The 27,169-nt window shown below is 42.6% G+C and overlaps 1 protein-coding gene across 6 annotated transcripts in view; it reads left to right on the top strand.

Moving 5' to 3' along the window:
* The window catches only part of LIN54 (lin-54 DREAM MuvB core complex component), a 79,592-nt gene that overhangs the window by 11,555 nt on the left and 40,868 nt on the right, over positions 1–27,169 (top strand). For all 6 annotated transcript variants that reach the window (XM_075929499.1, XM_075929502.1, XM_075929501.1 and 3 more), the window contains exon 2: positions 25,233–25,928. In XM_075929499.1, coding sequence (XP_075785614.1) covers positions 25,275–25,928 — 654 coding nt within the window. In that variant the 5' untranslated portion in view covers positions 25,233–25,274. The remainder of the gene's footprint in view (positions 1–25,232; positions 25,929–27,169) is intronic.

Here is a 27,169-nt window from a genome sequence, read left to right as displayed (position 1 = left end):
ATTTTATCATCATGATCATTAGTCTGACTTCCTGCACATTTCAGGCCACAGCACTTTACCCACTCATTCCTGTAAAAGGCCTCCGTCCTCTGGTTAAGTTTTTGAAGTCGGGATTTAAAGACTTAGTTACAGAGAATTCACAATTTGCACTAGTTTAAACTTGCAAATGATCTGTATCTCATGCTGCAGAAGTCCACAGGGTCTCTGACAACCTAACAGGCAGGGATTCCTTCTTGACCCAAATGCAGGTTAACTTCCTAATGAAAAGTAAAGGTAGTTTAAGATGATTTTTGCTAATAACTTAGAGTAAGACTTCTGTGTTTATAGCATATTCACTACTCATGCACCCCTTGAATCAGAGTGTGATGTTGCAGTAGCTTTTGACTCCTGCACGCTCTGCAGCCCATTTGTTTATGCACTTCCCTGACCTCCAAGGGCTTCTGAGGCCTGGGCCTTTGGGCAAGTTACATAAGTTCTAAACCTCCTCTAGAATAAAAAAAAATCCACTGAAAATCCAAGTAAACCTCTAAACCCCCACCCACTTAGGCTCGCTCCATTAAGCTGCTCTTCCTGGCTCTACCTTTGGGCTTCCCTCCCACAGGAGCCTACCCTATTCATGCAGGAAAAACTTAAACAACAATGAAAAATCTAGTAGCACCTTAAAGACTAACAAAACATGTAGATGGTGGTATGAGCTTTTGTGGGCACAGCCCACTTCTTCAGATGACTGGAGTATTACAAGTCCAGATCCAAGAATAAATAAGGGAAAAGGAGGAGGAGGGAAAAAGGGGGAAAAAGTGGGTAGATTGTTCAAGTATTTACTATTCATGCAGGCTTCTTCTTCTGTTTCTTGTTTAGCAGGTTTTCCCCCCTGCTGCTTCCTCTTCCTGGGAACTCTGGTAGCTATCCTAGCCCACACTCTTGCTCTTTTTAGGCCCTCCCTCATGGTTCACATCCCCTGGTAAATTCTTAGTCCAATAGGTTCTTTCTGGGAGAGTATCCTGCCTTCTCTGCAGTCATTCCCCAAAGTCTCCTTATAAGTTTCAGGTGACTCTTCTTCCTGGCCAGAGCTAGATATGAGCTGTTAGTCAGCCTGCTAGTATGGAGCCTGTTGCTAATTGGGTTCCCCCCAAGGTAGGTGATGGGGATTCACCCAATCACAATCTGTTGCTATCTAGTCAGTTTTTAAAAAGAGCTTATAGTAGTTTCAGTATCACCCTCACCCCTTGAAATTCTACTGCCAATCTTTATGGTTTTAATATCAGTGTTTTCATAGTAAATTTTTTCTGTCCCCTTTATTTGTGTGAAGAACCTGCACAAAGAGGACTACTGATTACACAAGGGAGGCAATAAACAGGGATATGAAAGTGAAACAGTTTACACAGTAAACTGATGGACCTGAGCCTGGACTCATCCGTTATCAGTTAATGCATTCTCCCCTCTCACTCTCCCCTCTTACCTCCCCCGCCCCTCCCCCGGTGCTGCTGCCTCTGTAGTCCTAACTCTTTGTATCAGAAGCAGCAGTGTGGGGTGGCGGGACAAGCAGAAGCCAGTGTGTGCTGGGAGTTCTCTCTTACGCCGGCTCCCCGCGAGGACAGGCAGGAGCTGATTTGCATGGGGAGCCAGCTTTTAAGCTGGCTTCCTGCAAGCACCAGCTCCCGAGGAGACACTTGTTCCACCCTCTGCTGCCTCTATATCAGAGGCAGCAGCAGAGGGGCCAGTGAAGTTGGTTCCCAGGTAGCTGACTCCCCTTCCCTCCGTGTGTAACTGCTGAAATTTTCATTGGTTACACATTTACTTGAATAAACAAATTGTAACATCCCTAGTGGTGAGACTGATCACACACACAGTGTGTGGTCAAATATACAAGGTAAACAAGTTGAAAAAGTAGAAAAAAGCTTTTGTCTCTAATTATGCCTAACAATAATTGTAGATGTTCCTTGTAACAATAGTAGATAAAATATTTTCAGACAAATATAAGAGTTTCCTTTAAAAAATAAGTGTTAATTGTGCAGAAATAGCTTATTAGAGAAATATTCCTACTGGTGTGTGGGCAAATTGATTTTTTTTTTCAAGCTGTGATTTTGAAAAATAGAACCATCTGACATTCCACCCCCATGATTCTAACTAATGCTGAGATGATTTGCTAGTTTTTTCATCTTCTCAAATTAAGTATAGGAGACCTATATTGCCTAATATATCCTATATTGGAAACATTTTATAGTTGATAACTTAAAATGTCATGGTTTCTAGTGTGGCATACCTTACTCATCTTGTATATATGCAGTACACTACTCGAATGGATGTTCTGTTACACATAAAGGCATGTAATTAGTAAAAGAGAGATGTACAGATTAATAGATAAATGTGAGGGAGATTAATTGTATTTGCCTTGAGAGAACCATAACTTTGAATTTTATGATTCTTGTCTAGTCACATTTATTTAATATATGGCTGAGAATGTGAGAGGTATGTTGGCAAAACATCTGTTTATTTTTTTAGTACTTCTTGGGAATAATTAAAAGGACAACTGATGTCTTGATCACTATGTATTGAAACTGAATAGGGAGCATGGAATTTTTTTTGTATTGAAATATCTTGCTTAGGCATTGATATTTGATAGATCTTAATCATTTCTTTCCTGTAACAGTGAAAAACAAGGTCATCTAGGCCAATACAAACATTTTTCTACTTGTAACAAAGGGTTGTCTCATATTTTTATTTTGTTGGTTGCTTGTGGAAATAAAATTATCCTTCTCATTTCATTCATGTGATTAAAAGAAAAACATTACAGTAAAGTAATCTGTTTCTTTGAAAGTGAAATGTAACAGTGGAGATAATATGTATATAAAATCTGTAGACTTTTTGTGTCATTACATTTGGAACTTATTTCTAGATTGGGCTTGGCTCACGATACTATATATATTTTTTGTTAGTCTCTAAGGTGAAATAGGATTGCTCCTTGTTTTTAAAGTTACAGACTAACACTGCTACACCTCTGAGACACTTGCACTTATTTCTATTGACCAGGGCTAGGTTACAGTTTCATCTTTTATTTTACTAGATTTTTACTGAAAAAGGTTTATGTCTATGCAATGCACAGGATATTCAGAAAAATTAAAACAGCATATAAATAGAGGTACAGGCAGTCCCCGGGTTACATGGATCCGACTTACATCGGATCCCTACTTACAAACGGGGTGAGGCAACCCCGCACTAGCTGCTTCCCCCCCAGCAGACCAGGGAGACGCGGAGCGGCTTTTCTCAGCAGACACCTCAGCTTGAGAATAAAGGACTGAGGGAAGTGAGGTGTGGGAGAATAAAACTGAGCTCTAGAGAAATGTTTGGCTAGAGTTTCCCCTACAATATGTACCAGTTCCGACTTACATACAAATTCAACTTAAGAACAAACCTACAGTCCCTATCTTGTACGTAACCCAGGGACTGCCTGTATATAGATAGAGGATCAAATAAATAAATAAATATATAAAATCACAATGTGGTTTTGAATTGTCAGATAACTAACTCAGTACAACAAATTTAAAAAAACAGAAAAGAGGTTGGAGGGGGAAAGGAAAGAGGATTGCCTACAATAGAGGAGAGTGTGTCACGTGTGGCTGAAGTAGCAGAAAAATGTAAGGATTATAATCAATAAAAGAAAATTGCATCCAGTCATATACTGTCAGATGGTAACACTTAGGCCTTGTTTACACTTTAAAGGATTTGTCTTTCTATTACAGTGGTAGAACTATAATGGCATATAACTGATAGAGCTGTCTTGGCAGAGATGTAAAGTAGCTTATACTAGGGATATTAAAATGTATGTAATTCAGTAACCATGTAACTGCTGCATGTAACCGTGTTACCGCTGAAATTTTCAGCAATGTGGGGTGGCAGGTAACACTTTTCGGAGCCTGAACGGAAGCCACATGTAGCTGTTTGGGTAACCAATAAGCTCATGTTTTTATCCATTACCCGTTAGAACAGCTACACACGTATGTCCCTAGCTTATACCAGCAAAAGCCACCAATTCTCTTGATGAAATAAGCCAGTAAAAGGACTAGTAAAGTCTATCAGAGGCAGCAGCATGGAGGGGGGGCAGGGGAGTCTGCAGTGACACAACACCTGTTGGCAGCAGGCTTGAGCTTCCCATGGACAGAGGCTGCTGGCTTTTAAGGCTCCCTTCATGGACTGGCTCCATTTGCCATCCCACACAGCTGTCTCTGATATAGAGACAGCAGCACGGGATGGCAGGGGGGGACTCCCTGGTAGGGGGGCTGGGAATGCGTTGGCTGCAAGCCTGCCCCTGGGAGCCATTGAATAGTTGAGTAACGGCTAAGATTTCATGTGGTTACATGACTATTCAGTTGCATGATATCTAACATCCCTAGTGTTTAGTGTGTAGGGCAGGGGCAGGCAAAATATGCCTCACCGGCCAGATCCATCCTGCCAAACTGCTGGATCCAGCTCATCAGCATTCCCTGCCTTCCGTGCCCCTGCACGCTGCCCAAAGTGGCCACCTGCACCCCTCCGCAAGGTCAGAATCCTCTCCTACACTCATACCCATCCCCCTCCTGGACCCAGTAGTCCCTCACACCCTAATTCACTGCCTGAGGTCACAGCCCTGTCTTTAACCTAACCTCCATCCCAGACCCAACACCTTCTCCACTAATATCATGGAAGAGAGTGGCGCTCGACCTCCTACCAAATTCTTAGTGCCCCCCCCTCCATCAACAAATATAGCCCACTATAGTGTAGGTTAGGGCTGGGCAATAATTTTTGATGGGAGGGCCACCCCCAAGATTTTGGAAAGGGGTCATGGGCCGCACTCTTCCATGATATTAATGGAGGAGGTGCAGGATCTGGGGTGGAGGTTGGGAGCAGAAGGGATCTTGGGGTAAGGGATCTTGGATCTTGGGGTGCAGGAGGGAGAATGGAGTCTGGGAGGGAGTTTGGACGAAGGAAGTAGTTGTGACCTAAGGCAGGGAACTGGGATGCAGGGTTTTGGGATGTGACCTAGGGTAGGAAGGGGTTGTGATCTCAGGCAGGAGATTAGGGTGCCAGATCTGGAAGGAGGTATGGGTTTGTGTGGAGTAGCAGGGCAGGTGTGTGGGGCAGAGGATTGGGAAAGGGGGGGGGCTGAAGTGCCAGAGGCAGGTTCTTGACAGCAGACTTACCAGCCTGCCGAGCTAAAGGCTTTCAGAGATTAAAATGTTTCTGCCTGCTCGGCCATGTGCTTGAGTTAGTAAGCAGGAGGGTTGTGTTTTGTGGCTGCCTATTATTCAAACAGGCAGCTCCCAGTGATCAGTGTCTGTCCAGAAACCGGCCAGTGGGATTGTGCTGGGGATGGGAGCAGTGTGTGAATCTTCCCCCACTCACCTCTGTACTCAGAGAAAGCGCCCTGCAGTTAAGTTTCTAAGCGGCATGCAGGACTGCAGGGCAATCGGGAGCCTGTTTGGGGTTCCTCCATGGGTCAGATCTGGTGGCTTGGCGGACTGGATTCAGCCCACGCCTTATTTTGCCCAGGCCTAGAGGGGGAAAGGCATGTCAGAAAGAATAGGAAAAGACTGATGGAGTAGCAGGGCTGGAATTGTTTAAAAGGAGGGTATAGAAAAGAGCTACTGCTTAGCTTCTCTTGAGGGTTGTACTTCTGAGATTTCGAAACTTTCTGGGAAGTAGTGCCTATTGGGACCGCTACACTGAACGTTCAGCAAAGCATTTATAAAAATACCTTATGCCCCCAGCCACCTCAGTTCCTACCTCTGATCAGCTAGTTATGTACCTGTAGCAATTTTAGAGTTTTTAGCCCAAAGTGCAAGAAACTGTTAATCGGTTTGTGCCATTTCAGAATTAAGGCTTTGACCAGACAAAGTTCCTTCATTATTTTTGATTGTGGATCACTGGACATACAAAGATCCCAGAAGAATGGATAAGCATAGAATTAAGCAGTGTGCTCCTGCCCCTCCCCCTTTCCGGAAACAAACATGCAATTCCAGTCCTATAATCAGCAGTTGCTCTTCAGGGTGCAGTTATATTTGGCCATCTGCCGCCAATGGGCAACAGAGGGTCTTTGCCTTTCTTGCCAAGGATGCCTGATGAAGGAGGGCACAGGTTGCAGACAAGGAAGGAATTCTTCGCTGCCCTTGTGAAGGAGCAAAACAAAACAGGGCTGGCTTTGTCTTCAAAGCCAGGCAAACAGGAATGACACCTACTGAAAAAGTTGATGCTGGATAGATTGGAGCCCCTTCCTGTAATACCCGAGGCTTCATCAGTAGTAAGAATATCCACTTTTAGAAATGAGTCTTCCCCTGTTGGAACTTTATTGGTGTTAGCAAGTGGCTTAAGCCACAGGTTGCAGGAATGATCTGAGTTGTGCTAGCTGCTGGTCTACGAGTCAGGAGCTGTCCTTTCATAGAGCTCTTCATGACAGCAATTTTAATTTTCTTCAGTTCTGTTCCAGAGAAGGTGAGGACAGATAATTGCGTTATTTGATTCTATTACTGATTTAAAAATAAATAAACCAACCTAGACCCTGGAGCCAAGAGTTTGTTTTAGCATGGGCCAGACAGAACATACATCTCCTAGATTTCTCATTGGGATCTCTGTTTCTTCTACCAGTATCTGTGGATCTGCTGCCTCATATTCAGTCTTGTCCTGCATCTCAGCCTGAAATCTCACCATGCCACAGCATGGATAACAAGACATAGAATAATTGTCATCATATGCTCGTGCAAGGGTAGTCTTTAGCGGAAAATATTTTCACTGGGGGTAGTAGAAAATAATCCATTTCCACATTCTGGATGTACATAATCTGTTTTGGGTTACCTATTCTAGCTAAAATCTCTAAGCTTATCCTTATCTTTTATAAAGGCATGTGTCTGCTATCCCAACATATCATCTGCCAGTGGACAGTTCAGAGAGTTTAGCCCTCTCATCATCAACACATTCCTGAAAGGTATAGTGAACAGTTCCCCTCTAGTCAGAAATCTTAACCTTGTGCTGACATGTTTGGCAGACTCATCATTTGAGCCCTTTGAAATGTGCTCTTTATTCCACCTCTTAGAAAAGACAACTGTTGTAACCACAGTTTCATCACCGAACAGTGTGGCAGAATTTAATTCTCTCCATTGTATTCCAGTGTTGTCCTACATTGTCATCCAAAATTTATTCAGAGACAAAAATGCTACGAGGTGTAACAATCATGGGTTGCTCAAGTTTTGGCTAGTAATAGTTGACATTAAAATCTAGAAATTCTGTCCGTAAGCTCTGTCATACACACCAACTAATCAACAATATGTTATACTAGGCCCAGTACTCATTTGTCCGTTCAACACAGTTACAAGCAAACCCTCTACCAAATCAAGCTTATCTATTCATGAGTTATAGTCCAAGTATAACATTTAAAAACAGACAGTTTTTCCAACCATAAGAAAGTTTCAGTGATCAGTGTCTACCAATACTAGACTACTTTATTTCTGGTTATGCAGTTGTTCTGCAGATTCAGGCTCTCTTTAAGTCCTCCATCAACACATTAATAGATATTAAATAGTATATCAGAAACCATTTGTCACTCTGTTAATCCCTTGCTTCACATGCTAGCGCATACTGTAGTAGTGCCTATACAAATCTCATAAACACAGAAAATGAATGGATGAAAATGAGATGGAAAAGCAAAGGGCAATGTGCTGAGAGTATCAAACCATTTTACATAGGTGTGTCACTTTTCCCTAATTGTTTAGATAAAATCATAGGACTGGAAGGGACCTCAAGAGGTCATCGAGTCCAGCCCCCCGCCCTCAAGGCAGGACCAAGCTCCACTTACACCATCCCTGACAGATGTCTATCTAACCTGTTCTTAAATATCTCCAGAGAGGGAGATTCCACCACCTCCCTTGGCAATTTATTCCAATATTTGACCACCCTGAGAGTTAGGAATTTTTTCCTAATGTCCAATCTAAACCTCCCCTGCTGCACTTTAAGCCCATTACTCCTTGTCCTGTCCTCAGAAACCAAGAGGAACAAATTTTCTCCTTCCTCCTTGTGACACCCTTTTAGATATTTGAAAACCGCTATCATGACCCCCCTTAATCTTCTTTTTTCCAAACTAAACAAGCCCAGTTCATGAAGCCTGGCTTCATAGGTGACTCTAAAGGGATAGTATCATGAAGCATAGTGACTCTAAAGGGATAGTATCATGTATAGACATGACTTCATATGGAATTAAGTGGGAATTTAAAAAAAAAAATTCTAATTATGAAAAACAGCTATTTTGGTTCTGGATGAGGTCATTGGAAATAAACTGGTCTCCGATACTAATATTGGTGTTTCCAGTCAGTGTCACTTTTAGGTTTAATTCAAGAGCAAAGGTTACTGTGCTTGTGTTACAGCAGAGGTTCTCAAACTTTGTGATACCGTGACCACCCTCTAAGTTGCTCATGACTTCCCTTCTAAGTTGCTCGTGACCCCTGGGGGGGAGGGACCCACAGTTTGAGAAATGTGGTGTTACAGGCTCTGCAAGGGATTGTTTTGTTTAAGCAATTACACTGCAATAAAAAATTGCTGTTTGTCTTTGCTTCTATAAAATCTGTCTAGAGTAAGTTGGACTGCACAATGTCCTCCTGAGTGGCTTCTCCAGAATTACACAGTGAACCAGTGCTGGGTGGAATGGAGCTCAAGTCTCCTGATTCCCAGCTTCCTGCATTTACCATAAGCAAATTGCAAAAATAATTTTTTTTCCCCAAAAAGATAAAGGGTGGAGTGGGGAAGAGTCCTTTTTACAAGATCTTCAAAACGCTATAGCTAGCTGTAAGCTTTATCTCACTTTGTTCCTGCATTGGCTCATTTTATTGGAGGAGGAGTGGACATTGTGAAATTGAAAGTTAGGTTCAGACTTCCTGTAAATAAGAAGTTACACCTACTGCTTGCCTGATGCTGGAAATCAGAAGCTGTAAATGTTTCACCAGAAGCAATAAAGCAATTAAAATTTCTTGTGATCCTCTTGATACCTTTGTCTTACAGTATTATAAAGGGAAGACATAGCACATTATCTTCCCTTATTTCACATGTTTTCTATGTTCCCACTTGCAATTGTATAAGAACTAAAAGAGAAATGTGCAGTGCAATAAGTAGTTCTTTGTGTGCTTTTTCGCTCAGTTCCAATCAAGTGTGTATACATCGTGTGCACAAATATTGCAAACTTTTTCTCTTAGCACTGTGGTTCTCAACTGGTGGTCCATGGACCACTGGTGGTCCCATGGTGACTTTTTTGGTGGTCCACGGGAACATTGTCCAAAGTCACACAGCGTGAGCAGGCACCACCGTTAGGCTGTTGTACGCCGTGTTCACAAGCACGCAGTGCATCATCCATAGCGTCATCTGGCAACACAACATGGTTGTGTCCTAGTAACTTCTGTCTGAGGCTCTGAGTGTCAGTGTAGCCACCGCCATCGTGCTGAGCGGTTGCTGTGTCGTTTGTCCTGTGCTACATGTGCTGTTTTACAGGTGTGGTGTAGTTTGTTCATAATGGCAATGACAGGAAGAAATGTATTCGGAGGACTACATCAAATTCGGCTTCACTTGTCAAGAAAAAGAAGGCGTGGATTTGCCACAATGTGTTATTTGTTTCAAAGTCTTGGGGAATGACTCAATGAAGCCTCGACTCAACAAGTGCATTCTACAATTAGACAAGCAATGCAGGGAGCGCTTTCTGCATTGTTGCATACAAAGTTGAACAGGCCAAGAAGACTCATACCATTGTAGAGCAATTTGTGCTCCCCTGTGCAAAAAAGATGGTGTGGCTTGTTCTTGGCAAGGAAGCAGCAAGGCAGCTGAATGTTATATCTGTTTCTAACAACATAGTATCGAGACGGATAAATGATATCACTGAACATCAGTGAACAAGTTGTGGATGAAATAAAGTCTCCATTGTTTGCCATACAATTGGATGAATCGACCGTCGCATTGTGCTCTCAGCTATTGGTGTTCGCATGATACATGGTTGAGGAAGACTTCAAAGACGAATTTCTTGTTTGTAAGACTCTTGATACCACCACAAAGGCTAAGAATGTGATGGAAATTGTTAACAATTTCTTTGAAATACATGATCTGGATTGAGTAAATCTTGTGTCACCTGATGGTGCACCTGCCATGCTAAGCGCAAGATCGGGCTTCCAAATGCTGGTGAAACAGTGTGCTCCAATGGTAACCGGAGTTCATTACTTCATTCATAGGGAAGTTTTGGTGTCAAAAACATTGCCTGATGAACTGAACACCGTTTTCAAAGGGTTGGTGAAAGTGGTGAATCACATCAAACCATCGGCTCTGAACACCAGGCTGTTCAAAAGATTTTGCCTGGATATGGGTTCCAACTTTGATGTGTTGCTGTTCTACACTGCTGTGCAGTGGTTGTCAGCAAGTAACGTACTCAGAGTTTTTTCAGTTGAGAGAGGAGTTGGATTTATTTCTCCAGGCTCAAGGGAAAGAGGAATTCTGAAATGTGCTGACGCAGTCAAATTTAGAACTTGCGTATCTTGTTGATATTATTGAAATCTTGAATAAACTGAATCTTTGGCTGCAAGGGAAAGGTGCAAATCTGTTCTCTCACCGAAGCATCATCAAGGCTTTTCTTGACAAATTGAAACTCTGGATCGTAAGAGTTGAAGGCAATAATTTGATTCAATTTCCATATGTGGATGCCATGCTCAGGGAAAAGGAAGCCATTCGGATGCAAATTCTCGATCATTTATGGAAGCTACGAGACGAATTCCAACGATACTTTCCGGATGTGGACAGGACAAGGGATGGATTATCTTTCATCAGGAATCCATTTACAACAAATGTTAATAGTGTTCCAGAGGATCTGCGGGAGGAATTCTTGGATCTGGAAAATGATTTTGTGGCTCAAGATGTATACCAGCAGTCTACCATAGAGAAATTTTGGGCCGGTGTGACTGGGAGCTACCCAAATCTGTCAGCGTACACGGTCAGATTTCTTTTACCATTTGCATCAACTTATATGTGTGAGACTGGATTTTCGTGTTTGTTGCACGTTAAGTCTAAACAGAGGAATCAGCTTGCAGTGGAAAGCGATATTCTTTGTGCATTGTCAAGTACCACTCCAAACATTGAAAAGCTTGTCAGCGAGAAGAGAATCAAAAAATCTGTTAGTAAGAAATAATTTCAAACCAAAATGTTCATTGTCTGCCTTTTTTTTATCATGTCTCAAAAAGGAGGTGGTCCATGAAAATTTTTTGATTGGCCTGGTGGTCCGTGGACTGAAACGAGTTGAGAACCACTGTCTTAGCTGCTCCTGCTGGGTCAGCTATGGAGCCCCCTGGAGAGGTGCCCTTATGGTGCTAGTGATGTTAGTTAGCCTGTAATTGCTAAAATTTGATTATGTGACTAGTCAGTTACACAACTATTCAATAGTCCCTGGGGGTGGAGCTAGCAGTCAGTGTGCTCATGGCCCCACACACGGGGAGGCCCCTGCTGTCCCACACTACTGCTTCTCTACCAGAGGCAGCAGCACAGGGTGGCAGGCAGGAGTTGGTCTCTGAGGTGTCCGAGCTCCCCAGTGACAGAGAGTGCTCCGTGGCAGCTCCCCTGCGCGCTCCTCCCACACTGTTGCCTCTGCCTTATCCTGGCTGTAGATTAGGCCCACACACATGGTGACCTGTTGCCACCGACAGCCTCCTCCTTGTACTCATTGGATGAGGTAGTAGCGGGCACCTCAGCTGCAGGCTCTCCTCCCATTGACCACAGAGCCTACCAGGATCTTCTCTGTTGGGAGGCCCAGAGTATGAATCCGCAGGTGGAGAAGGTGGTAGCTGCTAATGCCAGAGAATTCTTTCAGGGTCCCTAATGCCAGAGGATTCTTCCAGGGTATCCTCACTTATCATAAAGACAATCCAAAATACCAACAAGGCATTCTGACAGACCTCAGGCTTAGTCTCTCCCACTGCCAAAGGGGATTTCCTGCCATCTAAGGGGTATGAATTCCTTTTCTTCTACCCATAGCCATGCTCCCAGGTAGTCTCTGCTGTTAATGAGAAGGAGAGACAGGAACAGCAAGCACCAGCTCCAAAGACTAGAGGTGCTAAGTGTATAGACCTATTTGAAAGGAAGGTATGTGCAGAGGGTGGTTTGCAGTTAATGATAGTCAATGAGCAGGTTATCCTCAGCATATGTAGTTTCATCTCCTGGGATGCCATGTCCAAATTCATGAAGTTGTTGCTCTCAGACTACAGGTAAGAATTTTCCACCCTCAAAGATGAGGGAAAGGCCATAGCTAGAACATTACTACAAGCCACCCTTGATTTGTCCAACTCAGCAGCATGGAAGACCTCTTTAAGGGTGGCCATGAGATGCTCAGAATGGCTCCAAGGGTTAGAACTTCCACTGGAGGTCCAGCAAACCTTACAGGATCTTCCATTTGAAGGGACAAGTCTCTTCTCAGACCAGACAGACGTAAGCTGCATGGACTCAAGGGCAACTATGAATTCCTCAGTATGTGTACTCCAGCCACTCAAAATAATTTAGGACACCCCCCCCCCCCCAAACACAGCAGCAGCAAAGGCAATACCTTCCTCTTAAGTTGAGCCTGAGGTCATGGTATCTGTCTCTATCCCCATGTTTCCTGAGCCATCTATCCCACTTCTATCATACCTGGTCTCATATAACATCATACCACTGGGTCTTCATGCAGTAGTAGTGGGATTGTCTCTCTCCAGTTCTCTCTCCTTCCCACACTCCCCCACGCCTCTTCCCCTTCTCTCTTTAGGAACCCTTCTCATAAGCAGCTCCTTATTCAGGAGAAACAGTTGCCCCTTGCCATAGGGACAGTGCAGGAGCTAAGGGGCAAGGAGTTTTAATCCTGCTGTTTTCTAATCCCCAAAGCTAAAGGGGGTCTCAGACTCATTATTGACCTATGAGGCTTTATCCACTTCACCATGAAGTTGAAGTTCCACATGGTCTCCCTAAACACCATCATTCCCTGTCTAGATCCAGATGACTGGTATGCTGCCCTTGAAGTGAAAGATGTGTACTTCCACATTGCCGTTCTACCAGTACACAGACACTTTCTTGGGTTTGTGATAAACCACAACCTTTAACACTTCACTGTCCTTCTTTCCAGACTGTCAACAGCCCCCTGAGTGTTCACCACATGCATGTCAGAGGTAGCAGCCTTCCTCCACAGAAGCCACCTTCGGGTGTATCCCTACCTGGATGACTGGCTGCTGCAGGGGCCCTCCCAGTAGCAGGTGAAGGCCCACATGCTGGCTGTATTTAGGCACATTCCAGTCTCTGGGGCTCCTCCTGAACATGAAGAAGTCTACATTAATACCCACACAAAGGATAGAGTTTATAGGGGCAGTCCTGGCCTGGGTATGGGCAAAGGCCATTTTTCAAGACTTCAAGTTTGTCTATAAATTATCATTCAATCCTTCAGACAGTACCCTACCACTATGGCAAGGGTATGCCTTAGTCTTCTAGGCCACATGGCATCCTACTCCTATGTGATCAGACATGCCAGTTTGTGGAAGAGTCCCCTTTAGCTCCCAGTACCCTCTCTGACCTTAGTGACAGATGCATTGGATCTGGATTGGAGAGCACATCTGGATCAACTTCAGACACAGGGCAGGTGGGCCCAAGCAGAAATCCAGCTCCATGTCAATGTGAAGAAGCTAAAGGCAGTGAGATTTCAATTTTCCTAAAGTGGGGGTTTCCTCAGATAGACCTACTTGCCACCAGGAACAACAGGAAATGCCAATTATTCTGTTCTTTCCAGAACCACATCCATATATGCATTCATGACTCCATGGGATGGTCGCTTAATGTACGCGTTTCCTCTGACTGTACTCACCACCACAGAGACAAGGTGAGCTTGTCCTGGCATGGCCATGCCAGCACTGTTATACCACACTATTGCATCTGTTAGTGGATACCCAAATAGCCTTACATTGCACCTGGACCTGATCTTTCAGGATTATGCAGACCTGATCTTTCAGGTCATGGCCTGGAAGCTATATGGTTTACTGCTTCAGAGCTACAGTGCTTCTGACCAGTGGAAGACCTGCTTCCCAATAGGAGAGAACCTTTCATCGGAGCCATCTACCTTGCTAAGTGGAAGAGGTTCTCCTGTTGGTGCGCACAGTGACAGCTACCTCCACCTCAAGCACATATGCCACTCATTTAGGAATACCTGCTTCACTTGAGGAGTAAAGGTCTTCCACCATCATCCATCAAGGTCCATCTTGCAGCTGTCTTAGCATTCCAGGAGAGTCAGACTGCTCATTATTCACTAACCCCATAGTGGGGCATTTCCTTAAGAACTTGGACAGGCTTTACCCATATTCATGACCACCTATACCCACCTGGGATCTCAACTGAGTCCTCACCAAACTCATGGGTGCACCCTTGAGCCCTTGAATATGTGCTTCCTCCTGTACCTCTTCTGGAAGGTGGTGTTCCTGGTAGCCATTACATCTGCCAGAAGTATTTTGGCATTAAAAGCTCTAACATATGAACCTCTTTCTATGTGGTCTTTCATAAAGACAATGTACACTCAGACCACATCTGGCTTTTCTGCCCAAGGTAGTGTCCCAGTTCCACTTGGAACAGGATATTTTTCTACCCTTTTTTTAACCAGAACCGCACACTAGTGCACATCAGCAGGTGCTACACACGCTGGATGTTCGGAGAGCATTTGTGTTCTACGTTAAGTGCACAAATCCGTCCTGGAAATAACCCAGTTCTTTGTGGCGGTAATGGATTGAATGAAAGGTCTCCCGTCTTATAGCAGTGCATCTCATCTTGGATCACAGACTCCATCTGCACGTGCTAAAAACTAGCTAAGATCCTAGCCCTGGCAATCATGGCCCACTAAGTGACATCATAGGTCTCAATGACCACGGTCCTGGCCCAAGTCCCAATGCAGGAGACTGCAGAGTAGCAGCCTGGTCTTTGATGCAACATTCACTGCTCACTATGCCTTCAGCCAACAGGCCAGGTGTGATGCAATGGTTGGTAGAGCAGCTCTCCAATCAGTGATTCCTTAAGTCTGACCCCATCTCTGGAGTGGAACAGCTTGTGGGTCACCTGATTGGAATCAACATGAACGAGTCCTTAAAGAGGAAAAGATGGTTACTCACTTTCTCGTAACTGTTGTTCATTGAGATGTGTTCTTCACATCCATTCCAGTACCCTTTTAAGCCGGCTCCCCGCAACACTGGCTCCTTCTCTGCCTCCCCCTTCTTGCTGCCTCTGATATGGAGGCAGCAAGGGACGGGGTGCATGTAGTCGATATGATTAACCAGTAAGCCCAGGCTTATTTAATTGTGTAGCCATCTACACATTGACATCCCTAGCCCCAGACTTTGGGAGGGAGAACAATGAAAGGGGGAGGGGAGATGGTAGCCATGGGGCTGCCTCTCCCCCTTCCCCAGCTAGCCTTGGACGAGGGGAAGGGATAAATGCTCTGGCCATGGGCCCTGTAAAAATAGGACCTCCCCATAAAAATCTGTGCCTGGCACCCTTCCCACCCACTTCATTTCCTCTTACTCCCCTGCTGGGAATGGGAGTTGGGGGGGCTCATCAGGGGAGTTGGGTAGGGCATGGAGGTTGGCAGGCCCTCAACTGTGCCCCGTCAAGAGCGCTGGTCAGCAGGACAGGGCAGGCCCGGGTGTTCCAACCCTACTCCCTGCTGGGGGCAGCAGAGTGGGGCAAGCTCCCAACCCTACTCCCATTGTCCAGCTGGAGCACTGGGCAGATTGAGGCAAGCTCCAGCAGGACCAGAGGCGGGGTTAGGGCCGGATGGGCCTGGATGGGCTCAGGCCCACTCTTAGCTATACCCCTGGTCTTTATTGATATTGCCCATCATCTTTGGTTCTGCTTTTCAGTTTCTATAAAAATGCATGGCATGAAACGGACAAAAACGGGTAAGAAACCAAACGAGGGATAAAGACAAAACCGTCCTTGATTTTTATTTTACTTTTACACAGGAAGAAGAGCCTGTTGTGAAATTAGAATATGGTTTCCAATTTAAAAATCAAACATTTTAGTTATATTTACAGTGTTTTATTGGAGTGAATGATTCATGCATCAAATTCCTTTCTGAAGAATGTAATATATAGTATTTGTGTAATACATGGCAAATGTTAAAATTTTCATGTTAACTGTGCAGCCTAAAACCATTTCTTTTAATCTTCCTAGTAAGGACATGCCGTTTGTCAACCAAAAGCTATGTGTGGCAGGGGCATTTTTTTCTTCAGATCAGTAAAATGTTAATCAACCAGCTTGGTAAGCAGTGCTTTACATCTGCAAAGCTTTCTACTAACATTAACCATGGCTATATCTAAATGAACACTTTTGTCACACTGGAGTACGGGGAAAAAACACCATAACCCTGACCAACATAAGTTTCACTGGTAAAAGTGCCAATTTGGACAGTGCAGTGTTGCAAGAAATGCTCTTCTACTGACACTGCTTGTTTGAGCTAGCATAGAATGGCTACATAGGAGACCTTACAGCAGCACAGTAAGCTGCAGCAAGCTCTGCAGTGTAGACGTAGCCTCTAGTGTTAAATATTATATGGCAGCCACTGGTACTCCAACTGGAGTTTCCCAGTGATTCTCTCATTCCATGTCTTTTAGCAGAACCAGATGGAATTTGACTTTCCTGAATTTGCAGTAAAGCATAAATAGCAAATTAGTCAGCTCTGAGGAGTTTGACAGGTGCTACAATAGAAATACAGACACTCTTGAAAGGATGATGAAAGAAAGGTAGCTATGACTTGAAATGCAGAAGAATCACTGCTGTTATATGATGTATTGAAAAAACTAGTCCAGAAGATTTAGGTACCAACCATGGGGCTTTGTTTCTGTTGAAAAAGTTAGGTGATCTTATAAGTCAACTTAGTTCACTAGATTCCCATAACTCAAAGATTTTCTTTTAAAACGTCATTTAATAAATCTCTCTATTTTGCATCCAGGCCATGCATAGGTTATGCCGCCTCCAAATGTTCTTCACTATTTGAGATCGTACTTGGGGAATTATGAGATTTTTGTTTTATGTGGATTGCAGTATTGAACTCTGTAATCCATGTTTTATAATCTTGTAAATAACCACACATTTTAGGATGCTGCTTTGTAGAAAACTTCAGTAGTCTGGAAGTGTAGGGCATTTCATAGGACTGCTGACATTTGTGCAGTGTATTAAGGCAGTGCTTTCACAAAAATAAGGAATTGAGTGGGAAGAAAAGAACAAAGTAGGAACAACTTGTGTCTGTGTTTTAGAATACAACATCAAGGGAACACAGCTTATCTAGAACTTCAGGAACTAAAAATCAGCTATTCCATGTAGACCTACTTCCATAACATATGTCTGATTAAAATTCATGCTTGTATCACTGTTGTTGACGTTTTTAATGGAAGTCCTAGATATGCTGTGTCCCCTTATCAAAATGTTGTATGTCAGTGAGCAGGGCATGAAAAATGTACAAAACATTAAGTGACTGAAGCCAATCTACTGAAGGGGTGGGTGAGTGTGGTCAGATTTGTACCAGAGTGTTATCCCTGGATCCTTCTTGGGTTCTCATCTTACATTAGTTTCTGTCTAGTAGGTTGTTCCACTCCTTCAGGAAGGGAGAAGAAACTCTTTCCTCTTCCCAGTAGCTACTGTAAGAAGTAGGGCTATGTCTCCAGTGCCCCCTGCACTTAGAGGTGGCAATGTTTTCACAAAGCCTCCTATGGTGCTACAAGATGCTACCTCGTGCTACAAGGGCAAAGTTGGAGGGCCTCATGGGAACAGGTTTTCATTTGTCTACCTCTTCCACAGCCTCCATTATCCTCCATCCCCAGGAACAAGTCCAGTGTCGGTTTCTGCTGCTGCTCATTGCTTGCCTAGTCAACAGTAGCAGCACTATGGAATTGGTATTGTTCTTGAGTGCCACTGCTGCCCCATAGCATTCTGAATCACAACAGTGAAACTGCCCAGTTCTTAATCTCACTCACTGACTATCTTGCAAACCACAAAGCTGCAATAGATGGCTCGGAGCCAGCTGTCTACAGACTCACATCTCATAAGATTGCATTAACTTTGTGTAGGGAAGGATTAAAAATGTAACTTTTTAATTAAAATTTACATTATGGAGAAATTGGTGCCTTAGCCATACTTGCCAAGCAATGGTTCCCACTGGTTTATGGATGAGTAGATTTTGGGGGGGGGGGGGGGAGGGGGAGAGGGTATTTTTCATGCAGCTTATTGTAATGTTGAAAATTTCTGGCATCAAGCCATGCCTCAGGAGATAGGCTAGAGTTTCAACTGTGTAATTATTGGCCAGATCCTGCTTTAGTTTGTTGCTTTTGTCTTGGGTCTTATTGTTTACTATTAATATAGTTTCAAGAATTGAGATGGAATTTTTGTTCCTTAAGTCAGTGCAAGAACAGTGTAAGAGTATAGTGTCTTGGGTTCATCTTATTGATGCTTCTCAGGACTTTGTATAAATGCAATTTTTATATATTTTGAGTTGAGACGTTTTTTCTTATGAAGTTTAATGTAATCATAATTATTATTTTGGAATCTAAAACGTTGATACTTTGATCCTGTAGCACTGACAAATCTCAATAACCTTAGTAAAGTATGACATCTAAATGGGTTCCTTTCTGTTCTTCAAATGGTAGGGATGTTAAATAGCGGGTAATTGAATAGTTGCGTAACCACATGAAATCTTAGCGATTATTCAACTATAATATAGTTGCTGGGGGCAAGGCCAGCAGCCAGTGTGCTCCGGCCCACTCTGTATCAGAGGCAGCAGCGTGGGGGTGGCAGGTGGGAGCCAATCCGCAAGGGGAGCCAGTTTAAAAACCAACTCTTTGCACAGACCAGCTGCCTGCCGCCCAGCACTGCTGCCTCTGCTACATCTCTGGAGCAACCTCTCTGAAGCGAGCCTGGGCTTCTGCAGCCTCAATTGACGTTATTCCAAATAACATAGTGCATGTCTACACTGAGTTATTATTTCAAAATAATGTCCAGCTGGAGGACTTCTTACTCCAACTCCTAGTAACCTTCATTTAATGAGGAGTAGGGAAGTTGAAGGGAGAATTTTCTTCCTTTCAACTTCCTGCTGCATAGATGACGCCAAAAGCCAAATTAGGAAGCCAACATTAGGAATTTAGGCTGCTTCCTCTTTTGCATCATTTCTAGATGTGCCATTATCACCTTGATGACCATTGACTAGAATGTGAATTGTAAGAAATCCCAATTTTGTTTTGTTTTATATTTTGTTGGTGTATTGTCAAAACAAAAGCAGGACATAAAGTCTATGAATGAATCCTAGAATCCTAGGGCTGGAAGACACATCAGGAGTCAAGTTCAGCCCCCTGCCCAAAGTAGGACCAATCCCAACTAAATCATTCCAGCCAGGGCTTTGTCAAGCCAAGACTTAAAAACCTCTAGGGATGGAGATTTCACCACCTCCCTAGGTAACCCATTGCAGTGCTTCATCACTCTCCTAGTGAATGCCATTATTGTTTCCTGCATGTATCATACTATTTTTACATGTATATAAGATTTGCAGGCATAACTCATGGAGGAGCCTTTTTTTTTCCCTCTTAGACTCTCCCCCTCCTATCTTATTCCACCAACATTGAATTCAGAGCCTCTTCAATTCTCAGAAATTCATTAACTGCAGTTTTGTTATCTCCACTGATTATTAATCAGGAATCATGATTTACGCTTCTAACAATATTAACATTTTGTATACTTCTTTTGTTTGCTCTAAATGATTGTTATTATTTTAAAAAAAAATAGAGGAACAAACAATCTTCCCACAACCAGACCACAGTCTGAAACTGGTCTGGCTTTTAATACAGCTGAAATTTTAGTGTGTTTAATTTTTCTTTTGTGATTTCATTTACAAAAAAGGATGGCATTCCACCATTAGTTATCTGTAAAGGGTGTTCTAAATACTTCCCTATTTGTTTCATTCATAGTGGACACTAATATTTACCAGGAACTTATTTATAGATGATTAAGTTTTCAGGAAACAACTGTTATCTAGGAGGCTGTCCTCTAGCAATCCAAAAAACAAAACAATAAGGAAGAAATCATGGATAGTCCTCTTTACCAATTCAGTAGAGGTCATTTTAGGTCCACTGATGTTTTAGAGTCTCCTCTTTACTTCATTGAGCTCTGGTTCAGGTGCGAAGATGACTTGGACTTATGTAGCACCAAGAACATGCAGAAATCTCTGCACTTTTTGTTGCAGCACCTCTGAACTGTTCATTTTCTATTTCTGTTTGTTGAGAGCTGCAAGATTTTAATGACCTTTTCTTTTCATCCTGGAAGAAAATTATTCTTCTCATTAACCTCTTATTTTATTGTCCCACTGCCTATTTCTGGTGAGAATCATATTGTGCTGAACACAAGTAACATGTGGCCCAATGCACCTGAATTTTTTTTTCCTCCTGAGAGTTGTGGTACTGTTACATCCTAGTTAGGGAAAGGTCTTGCTGAGATTTTCTTGTTTTAGGGCTTGGATTCTGAAACCATTACTTCTGTAAAAGCTTTCTTGGTATTTTGCTCAATATGCTGAGAATTCCTTTAGCCCAGAGAGTTCTAAATAGTGCTCCTGTAGGACTTGCACACTGCATTGAAATGTACGTTTTCAGCATTAAGGATCTACCCAGCTGTTATAGCTGACAAAGCTATTTCATTTTATTCGGCACAAAGAAATGGTTTTACTGGTCATGAGAGGACCTCACTCAGTCTGGGGATTATAGTGAAAGATTGATTTATACATTTATATAGGGGCTTTTTTTGTTTACAAAAACTAGCTGCATGTTGAAAATAACAAAGTGTCTGTGGATAGATGTGAGAAAAGTTGATTACTGGTGCAAATTAGGGATGATAAATATCGGGTAATTGAATAGCTGAGTAACCATATGAATTCTTAGCAGTTAGTCAATTATTCTATAGTCCCCGGGGGCAGAGCCAGCAGGCAGTGCACTCCAGCCTCCCTCCCAAAAGAGCCCCCTGCTACTCTGTTCACCCACAGGGTGCCAGGCGGGAGCTGGTCTGCAAGGGAAGCCAGTTTAAAAACTAGTTTAAAGCCCTCTGCTGCTGCTTCTGATAGAGGCAACAACGCAAGGTGGCAGCCGCCCCTATCGGGGGGAAGAGTCTGAGCTTTCGGACCCGGTGTGAGCCAGAACTGAGTTGGGCTGCCCTCCCGCCTAACTCCTAATACACTTTAAATACAGAGCTGCAATGGGGGTAGGTCCCAGATCCAGGACTGAGCCGGTCTGCTGGCCAGCTTGCTAAAAAATTTAGTGGTAGCGGGGAGGGAGAGGGAAATACATGTAGTTGATAGCATTAACATATAAGCTTTTGCTTATTGGTTAATTGACTAGGCTATTACATCCCTAGTGCAAATTTCATTCATTAAAGTAGTTTGAAGTGACTGTGGCAAAGTCAAAGGTAATGAGGAAGAATCTGAGACTGTCATGGGATATAATTAACTGTGACGTTAAAAATAGTCTTTTTTTTTTTTTTAAACATTTAACTTGTGGTTCACAGTAGGGATGTGAATGACTAGTCGACTATCCTATAAACAAATGTTTATCAGATAGTCGATGCACTAGTTGACTAGTTTGCTTCCCCTCGCCTTGCTGACTGTATCAGAAAGAGGCAGCAAGGGGAGGGGGGAGGAAGGGATGCGTCAAAGTGGCAGCGCCGTGTGGAGCCCAGGGTCAGATCCTGTACTCCATGTGATGCTGCTGCTTTGAAATGCCACATGCAGCCTGGGGCCAGCTGGGAGTCTCCAGCTGACCCTGGGCTCCATGTGGCACTGCTGCTTTGAAACTTCCCAGGGAGCACGAAGCCAGCGGGGGACTGCTTGAGTCCCCTGCTGGCACGGTGCTCCCTGCAGTGTTTTTGCCTTTGAAGTGCAGCAACAGCCCTGCAGTGGCGCCCTACCAGGGGCCTATTCTATCCCTCTTCCCCCTTCTCCCCCTCTTCCAGCTCGCCTCTGCTAGCCAAGGGCCTCTCTTTCCCCAGGCCCTCTCCAGCTACCTTTTTTTCTCTCCCCTCTCCCCCTGGCACTGCGGCTAAGGGCTGGGAGAGAAGGAAAGGGTTTGGGGCAGTGGGGGCACTTACCAGTCTGCTGGCAGGCAAGATGACAGAGCCCCAGCCCTGCTGGCTGCTCTCTTGGTAGTATGGCTACCTCCAGTGGCCTCTCTTCAGGATAGCTCTCTCCTACAGGCTCATCCCTGGTGGCCACTTTCATATCGTGTCCCTCCAAACAGTAGCCCCTCCTTTTGCGTGTTATGGAAAACTGTCCTTTCCTGGGGCTTCTGGGGCTTCTAGTTCTCCTGGCACAACCAAGGCCTGAACTTGCTTTAAGTTAGGAGCAGGGGAAGCTGCATACCAAATTTGGTGGTCCTAGCTCTTACCATTTAGGAGTTCTTGAACAAACAGACTTGCAGACAGAAAAACAGACAGACACACTCTAATATATACATACAGAGGGAGATTTGTAGCTCACTAACTACAAGTGATTACACTGCTGCATTAGTTCAACTCTGATTTAAAAAATCATATATTAAAAATAAAACGTACTTAGAAAATGAACAGTGCAGTCATCTAACTATGATGTGGTTACTAAATCAACTGTGTTGCAAGAGAGTTTGTCTTTTTAAATGGCTTTTAGTTCTAGAGTCTTGATCACTAACAATTTAAACAGCCAATCAGTTTTTAGTTTGGCTTTTTTTAATGCTGAAATATTTGTCATCACATACATTACTTCCTTGCTTTAAAAATAGAAATAGTATTAGAAGGAACAAATTTTAAACTTGCAACCTTTGAAATGTGAAACTAACATCTTATCTGTTAGATTCTACAGTTGTTTACTAGCCCAGGGAAGCAACAGATCTTAAATTAGCTATAGAAAAGTTTCCAATTCCTGATAGCAACAAAAACATTAATTAAAAAAAAATCATAGCATTTGTACAAAGCCTACTCTTGTTCATAACAAACTGTGTTTATGATGATATACAAAACATTTCCTACACTTGCTATACGTAATAAATAAAGGTGGTTGTTTTAAATAATTAGTATGTTAAAAATAGGCAAATAATGAAGTTTTAATGCTAAGTATTGTTATGAAACTATCCCAAATTTCCCATCAAGTTCATTATAGAAAACAAACTTAGCTCAGGTCATTAATACCAGGGTCTTGTCTACACTACAAAATTACTTTGATATCACCGGTGGTGACAGTGCTATGTTGTCAGGAGACTTTCTCACATTGACATAGCTACCACCTCTCATGGGGGTGGAATTTCTAAGTTAACAGGAGAGCTTTCTATTTTCTTCTTCTTCGGAAATGCTATAGTGACACAGCTGTACCCATGCAGCTGCACCGCTGTAAATCTATAGTGTATACCTGTCCCAGGATTCTAAATTTTTAAAGAGTATTTGATGCTAAAAATCTACGTCCGGGCTTCTTAACTTTGGAATGTCTGGGGGCCACAGTGATACTCACAGCACATGCCAAGGGCTGCAACTTAAGTGTGATTGCATGTACATGCAAAAATATATGCAAATAGCTTCTTTCACACTGAAGGGCATGAATACAAAGATTAAGGCAATACTACACAAAACGCAGGCTACATTTAAGTCAGTACTGCTGATATTAATAAAATGCAATATTTACCCAATTTCCACCCATATGACAGCACTTTTAATGAGCAGTAACAGCCCAGGAATTTAACTGCTAAAATGCATATAAACAGAAGACCATTATATTGACTACTTTTTTGTTTTTGGCTCCCACCTGTGGGCCACATGTTGAGTAGCCTTGCTAATGATGTGTAAGTATAGAGCTGCAACATAAAAATGTTGTGTTGATCATCTTTTTCTTGTATAATTTTCTTACAACATTCTAACAAACAAAAATCAACTGAAACTACAGTAGTAGGAACATCTGAATCTGTTAGTTGGTTTCATCATCAGCCTGTCAGCATAACAACTAGATAGCATACTGTAGTTTTTCCCTATTCTCTCTACTTCATAGGTGAATAATCTTCAGCTTATTTTGTGACAATTTGTCTTTTGATCATAAAATGGTGCATATTCAGATGCACAATGGCATTGTAGTCAATAAATGCAATCTCTGCATTTAATCCATGCATTTTAAACCATCCACAACAATAATCCATTAATTATGAATGGGAGTACTGTAAAAATGAACCGCTGTACTTTGTTCAGCAACGTGGGAACCCAGGTTTGTGAGGGCAAGGTGTTACAGTTGCTCCATGCTGAGGCTCAGTGTAAATGTTGTAAATGGGTACAGGGTGTACCCACTCAGTATGAAGTGAAGGAAATGGGGAAGAGGCATTTTAAGATGCTGCTCATTGTTGATTAACAATATATTACCTTTTTAATGGGAAGTCCAGTATTCATGCTTTTGTATTGTATTAACAGGAGATTCTACCATTTTAATTTTCCCCTCTGAGGTTTTTCAAGCTGAGAGACTGCCATGTATAAAGCCTATTGCTAACTCTGTTTTTCAAAGATTGCTTTTCTTTCTAATCAGTTCAGCACACCCTACTGTGTCCTGCAGAGTAGTTCATTTATTCACTGGATGTTTTAAATTACAGTCACAATTTGAGGCTCTTTCTTTTCTAATAAGTATAGAAGAAGTGAGCTGTGGGACAACTGAAGCATGAAATAATCCACGGCTTTGAAAAGCAGCATTATTGGCTTGGTTCTCAAATGGGTTGGTGATTAAGTTCAATAGGTAACTAAGTTTGTCACTAAAATAGCTCTACTTTCCCATGTGCTTTTGCTGAGATCCCTGAAATTAAAACTCGTAAACAAGTACACTACTAGCACATTCGCTACTTCAAACAACTCTATGGAATGAGAGCTTGGTAATGAATGTTGGCAGTGTGACCACTAAAACCATTCATGAACCCTTACATTTTAATGTCTGGCTTTCTCTGGCCTAAGGAGATACAGGTATATTACAGTGGTGTTAGATGAGCACTAATCTAAATTATGAATAAAAGGAAATTCAAGGAAATTAAAGAATCAAGGATAAATTTAAATGAAAATATAGTTTACTAAAATTCTTGCACCTGTAACTATGTTTTCCTCTATGGAAGTACTATTCATGTAGTGTGTGTTGTCATGGAGTTTATGACCTACTAACCTTTATGATTTTTTTTTTAATATAGCTGCAGTGCCTGGTGGTTGGGCTTACTGCCAGAACATCTACAATGGAGGTGGTCTCAGCAGAGGTGAACAGCTTACTCCCTGAGGAGATAATGGACACTGGTATAGCTCTGATGGAAGATGATAGCATTGAGGCTGTTATTGTGGCATCACCTATGGCAGATGCTATTCCTATGGAAACAGAACTGGAAGAAATAGTGAACATAAGCTCAGCCAGTGACTCTGCAACTATAGCTCCATCCACAGTCACTACAGAACCAGCTATCGTGCCCAGCAATCACTCAAGCCAAGTCACAGTGAACACCACAATTACAAAAACGGACACTAATGCGACGCTAAAGCCTACCTTGCAAAGTGGCCTCCAGAAACTTGGTGCTCAGACTCCTGTCACTATCTCAGCCAGTCCAATTATTCTGAACAAGGCCGCTGATCTTAAACCTGGCAATCAAACTATTAAACAAGAAGGGCAAAAGCTAATTGTGACAACTTTGGGAAAGTCTGGCCAGCCAATTGTCTTAGCACTACCCCACAATCAGTTACCCCAGACTCAGAAGGCCACAATTCAGGCTCAAGCAGGAGACTCTAAGGTACCAGCCCAGCAGATCAAAGTAGTTACTCTTGGAGGGAGGCCAGAGGTGAAGCCTGTCGTTGGTGTCTCCTCTTTGACACCAGGAAGCCAGCAGTTAAAAGCAGTACAGGTAAAAGGGACTGTATTTTTTTTAAAAAACAAAAAACAAAAAACTTTTTATGTTTTAAAAGTAAAACTGTTCACAAATGTTAGCTTTTGTTGTTAAAATTGTGTTTGTTGTGTATGTGCACATGCAGCCCTCAGAATACATTGTGTGACTATATAGAATATTGCTTCTAGTGTTTCCAGGCATAGGTGAATTTATTTAAAGTGTAAATTCTTTACATCTAGCTACTATTTGGGAGATTAAGGTTTAGCTCAAGAGTGTGTGTATGGGCCATCAGAATGTATTGCAGTGGAGAGGATTCTTCATGGAGTGTTTCAGTTAATCCCATACACCTTTAGGAAGATTGAATTCTGCATGGATATTAACTTTGTCATCTAAATCTTTTTCTTTTCAACTGCTGTTCAGATTTCTGAAGCATACCCAGGCTGAATCTGGAAAAGAGATCTCCCCACAAATAGTCAGGGATGGAAGAATAAAATTGAGTCTAAATAAAAAACAGAATGTTTTCTGTGCATGTAAAATAATGGAGCCACAAACAAACAAAATAGAGCGCTAATCTCCCAAATACATATTTCATAGCAAGCAAACATAAATTATAACATGCAGAACATTTGAGACTACATATTTTAAAATACCATTCAATCTCAGGCTTATTTTTCCAGTGCAGCTCAGAGCTTTGTAGCCAGATCAAAGCTGGAGACCAAGTCCCTGACTAATGTTGATTTTTAATGTTTGAGTGTTCCTTGCTGATTTCTCTTTGCTTCCATTGTTAATGTTAAGGTTGGCAGAGTATCTTTAGAAAAGGCTGAGGCCCGTGTCTTTGCGCACACATGTTTAAGAATGGATCAGTTCCTGCTATTTGGCTTGAGTTACAGAGCTGATACTGCCAATTATAAGAAAGCGAAGGGGGAAAAAATGCATACACTACATTGCACTCTCAACATTTATGATTTTCCTCTTGCCCATGGCATCTGAGACTTGAAAGGCTGCAATTCTGCCTCATTGTTCTCCACTGTTTTCTGAAGGTTTTTCTGATTATTGATTTATGTCCAATTGCAGGGCCTTAAGAATCACTGCTCTACAAAATGAACTTGCTCTTCCCCTGTGGTTCATTTTGTAAAAGCGATGAAACTGTTCACATCTGGCTTTTCAAAAGCTTCTGTTAATGTTTTTAGTTTAAAAAGCTACATCCTTAAAGCTATGCTACTTGCATACATATGTTTAATGTGTAAGATACATAAAGG

Source organism: Pelodiscus sinensis, chromosome 5, assembly GCF_049634645.1.
Source record: "Pelodiscus sinensis isolate JC-2024 chromosome 5, ASM4963464v1, whole genome shotgun sequence".
Classification (NCBI taxonomy): Eukaryota; Metazoa; Chordata; order Testudines; family Trionychidae; genus Pelodiscus; species Pelodiscus sinensis.
Note: the sequence above shows the minus strand (reverse complement) of the source record. Positions and strands in the feature narration are given on the sequence as shown.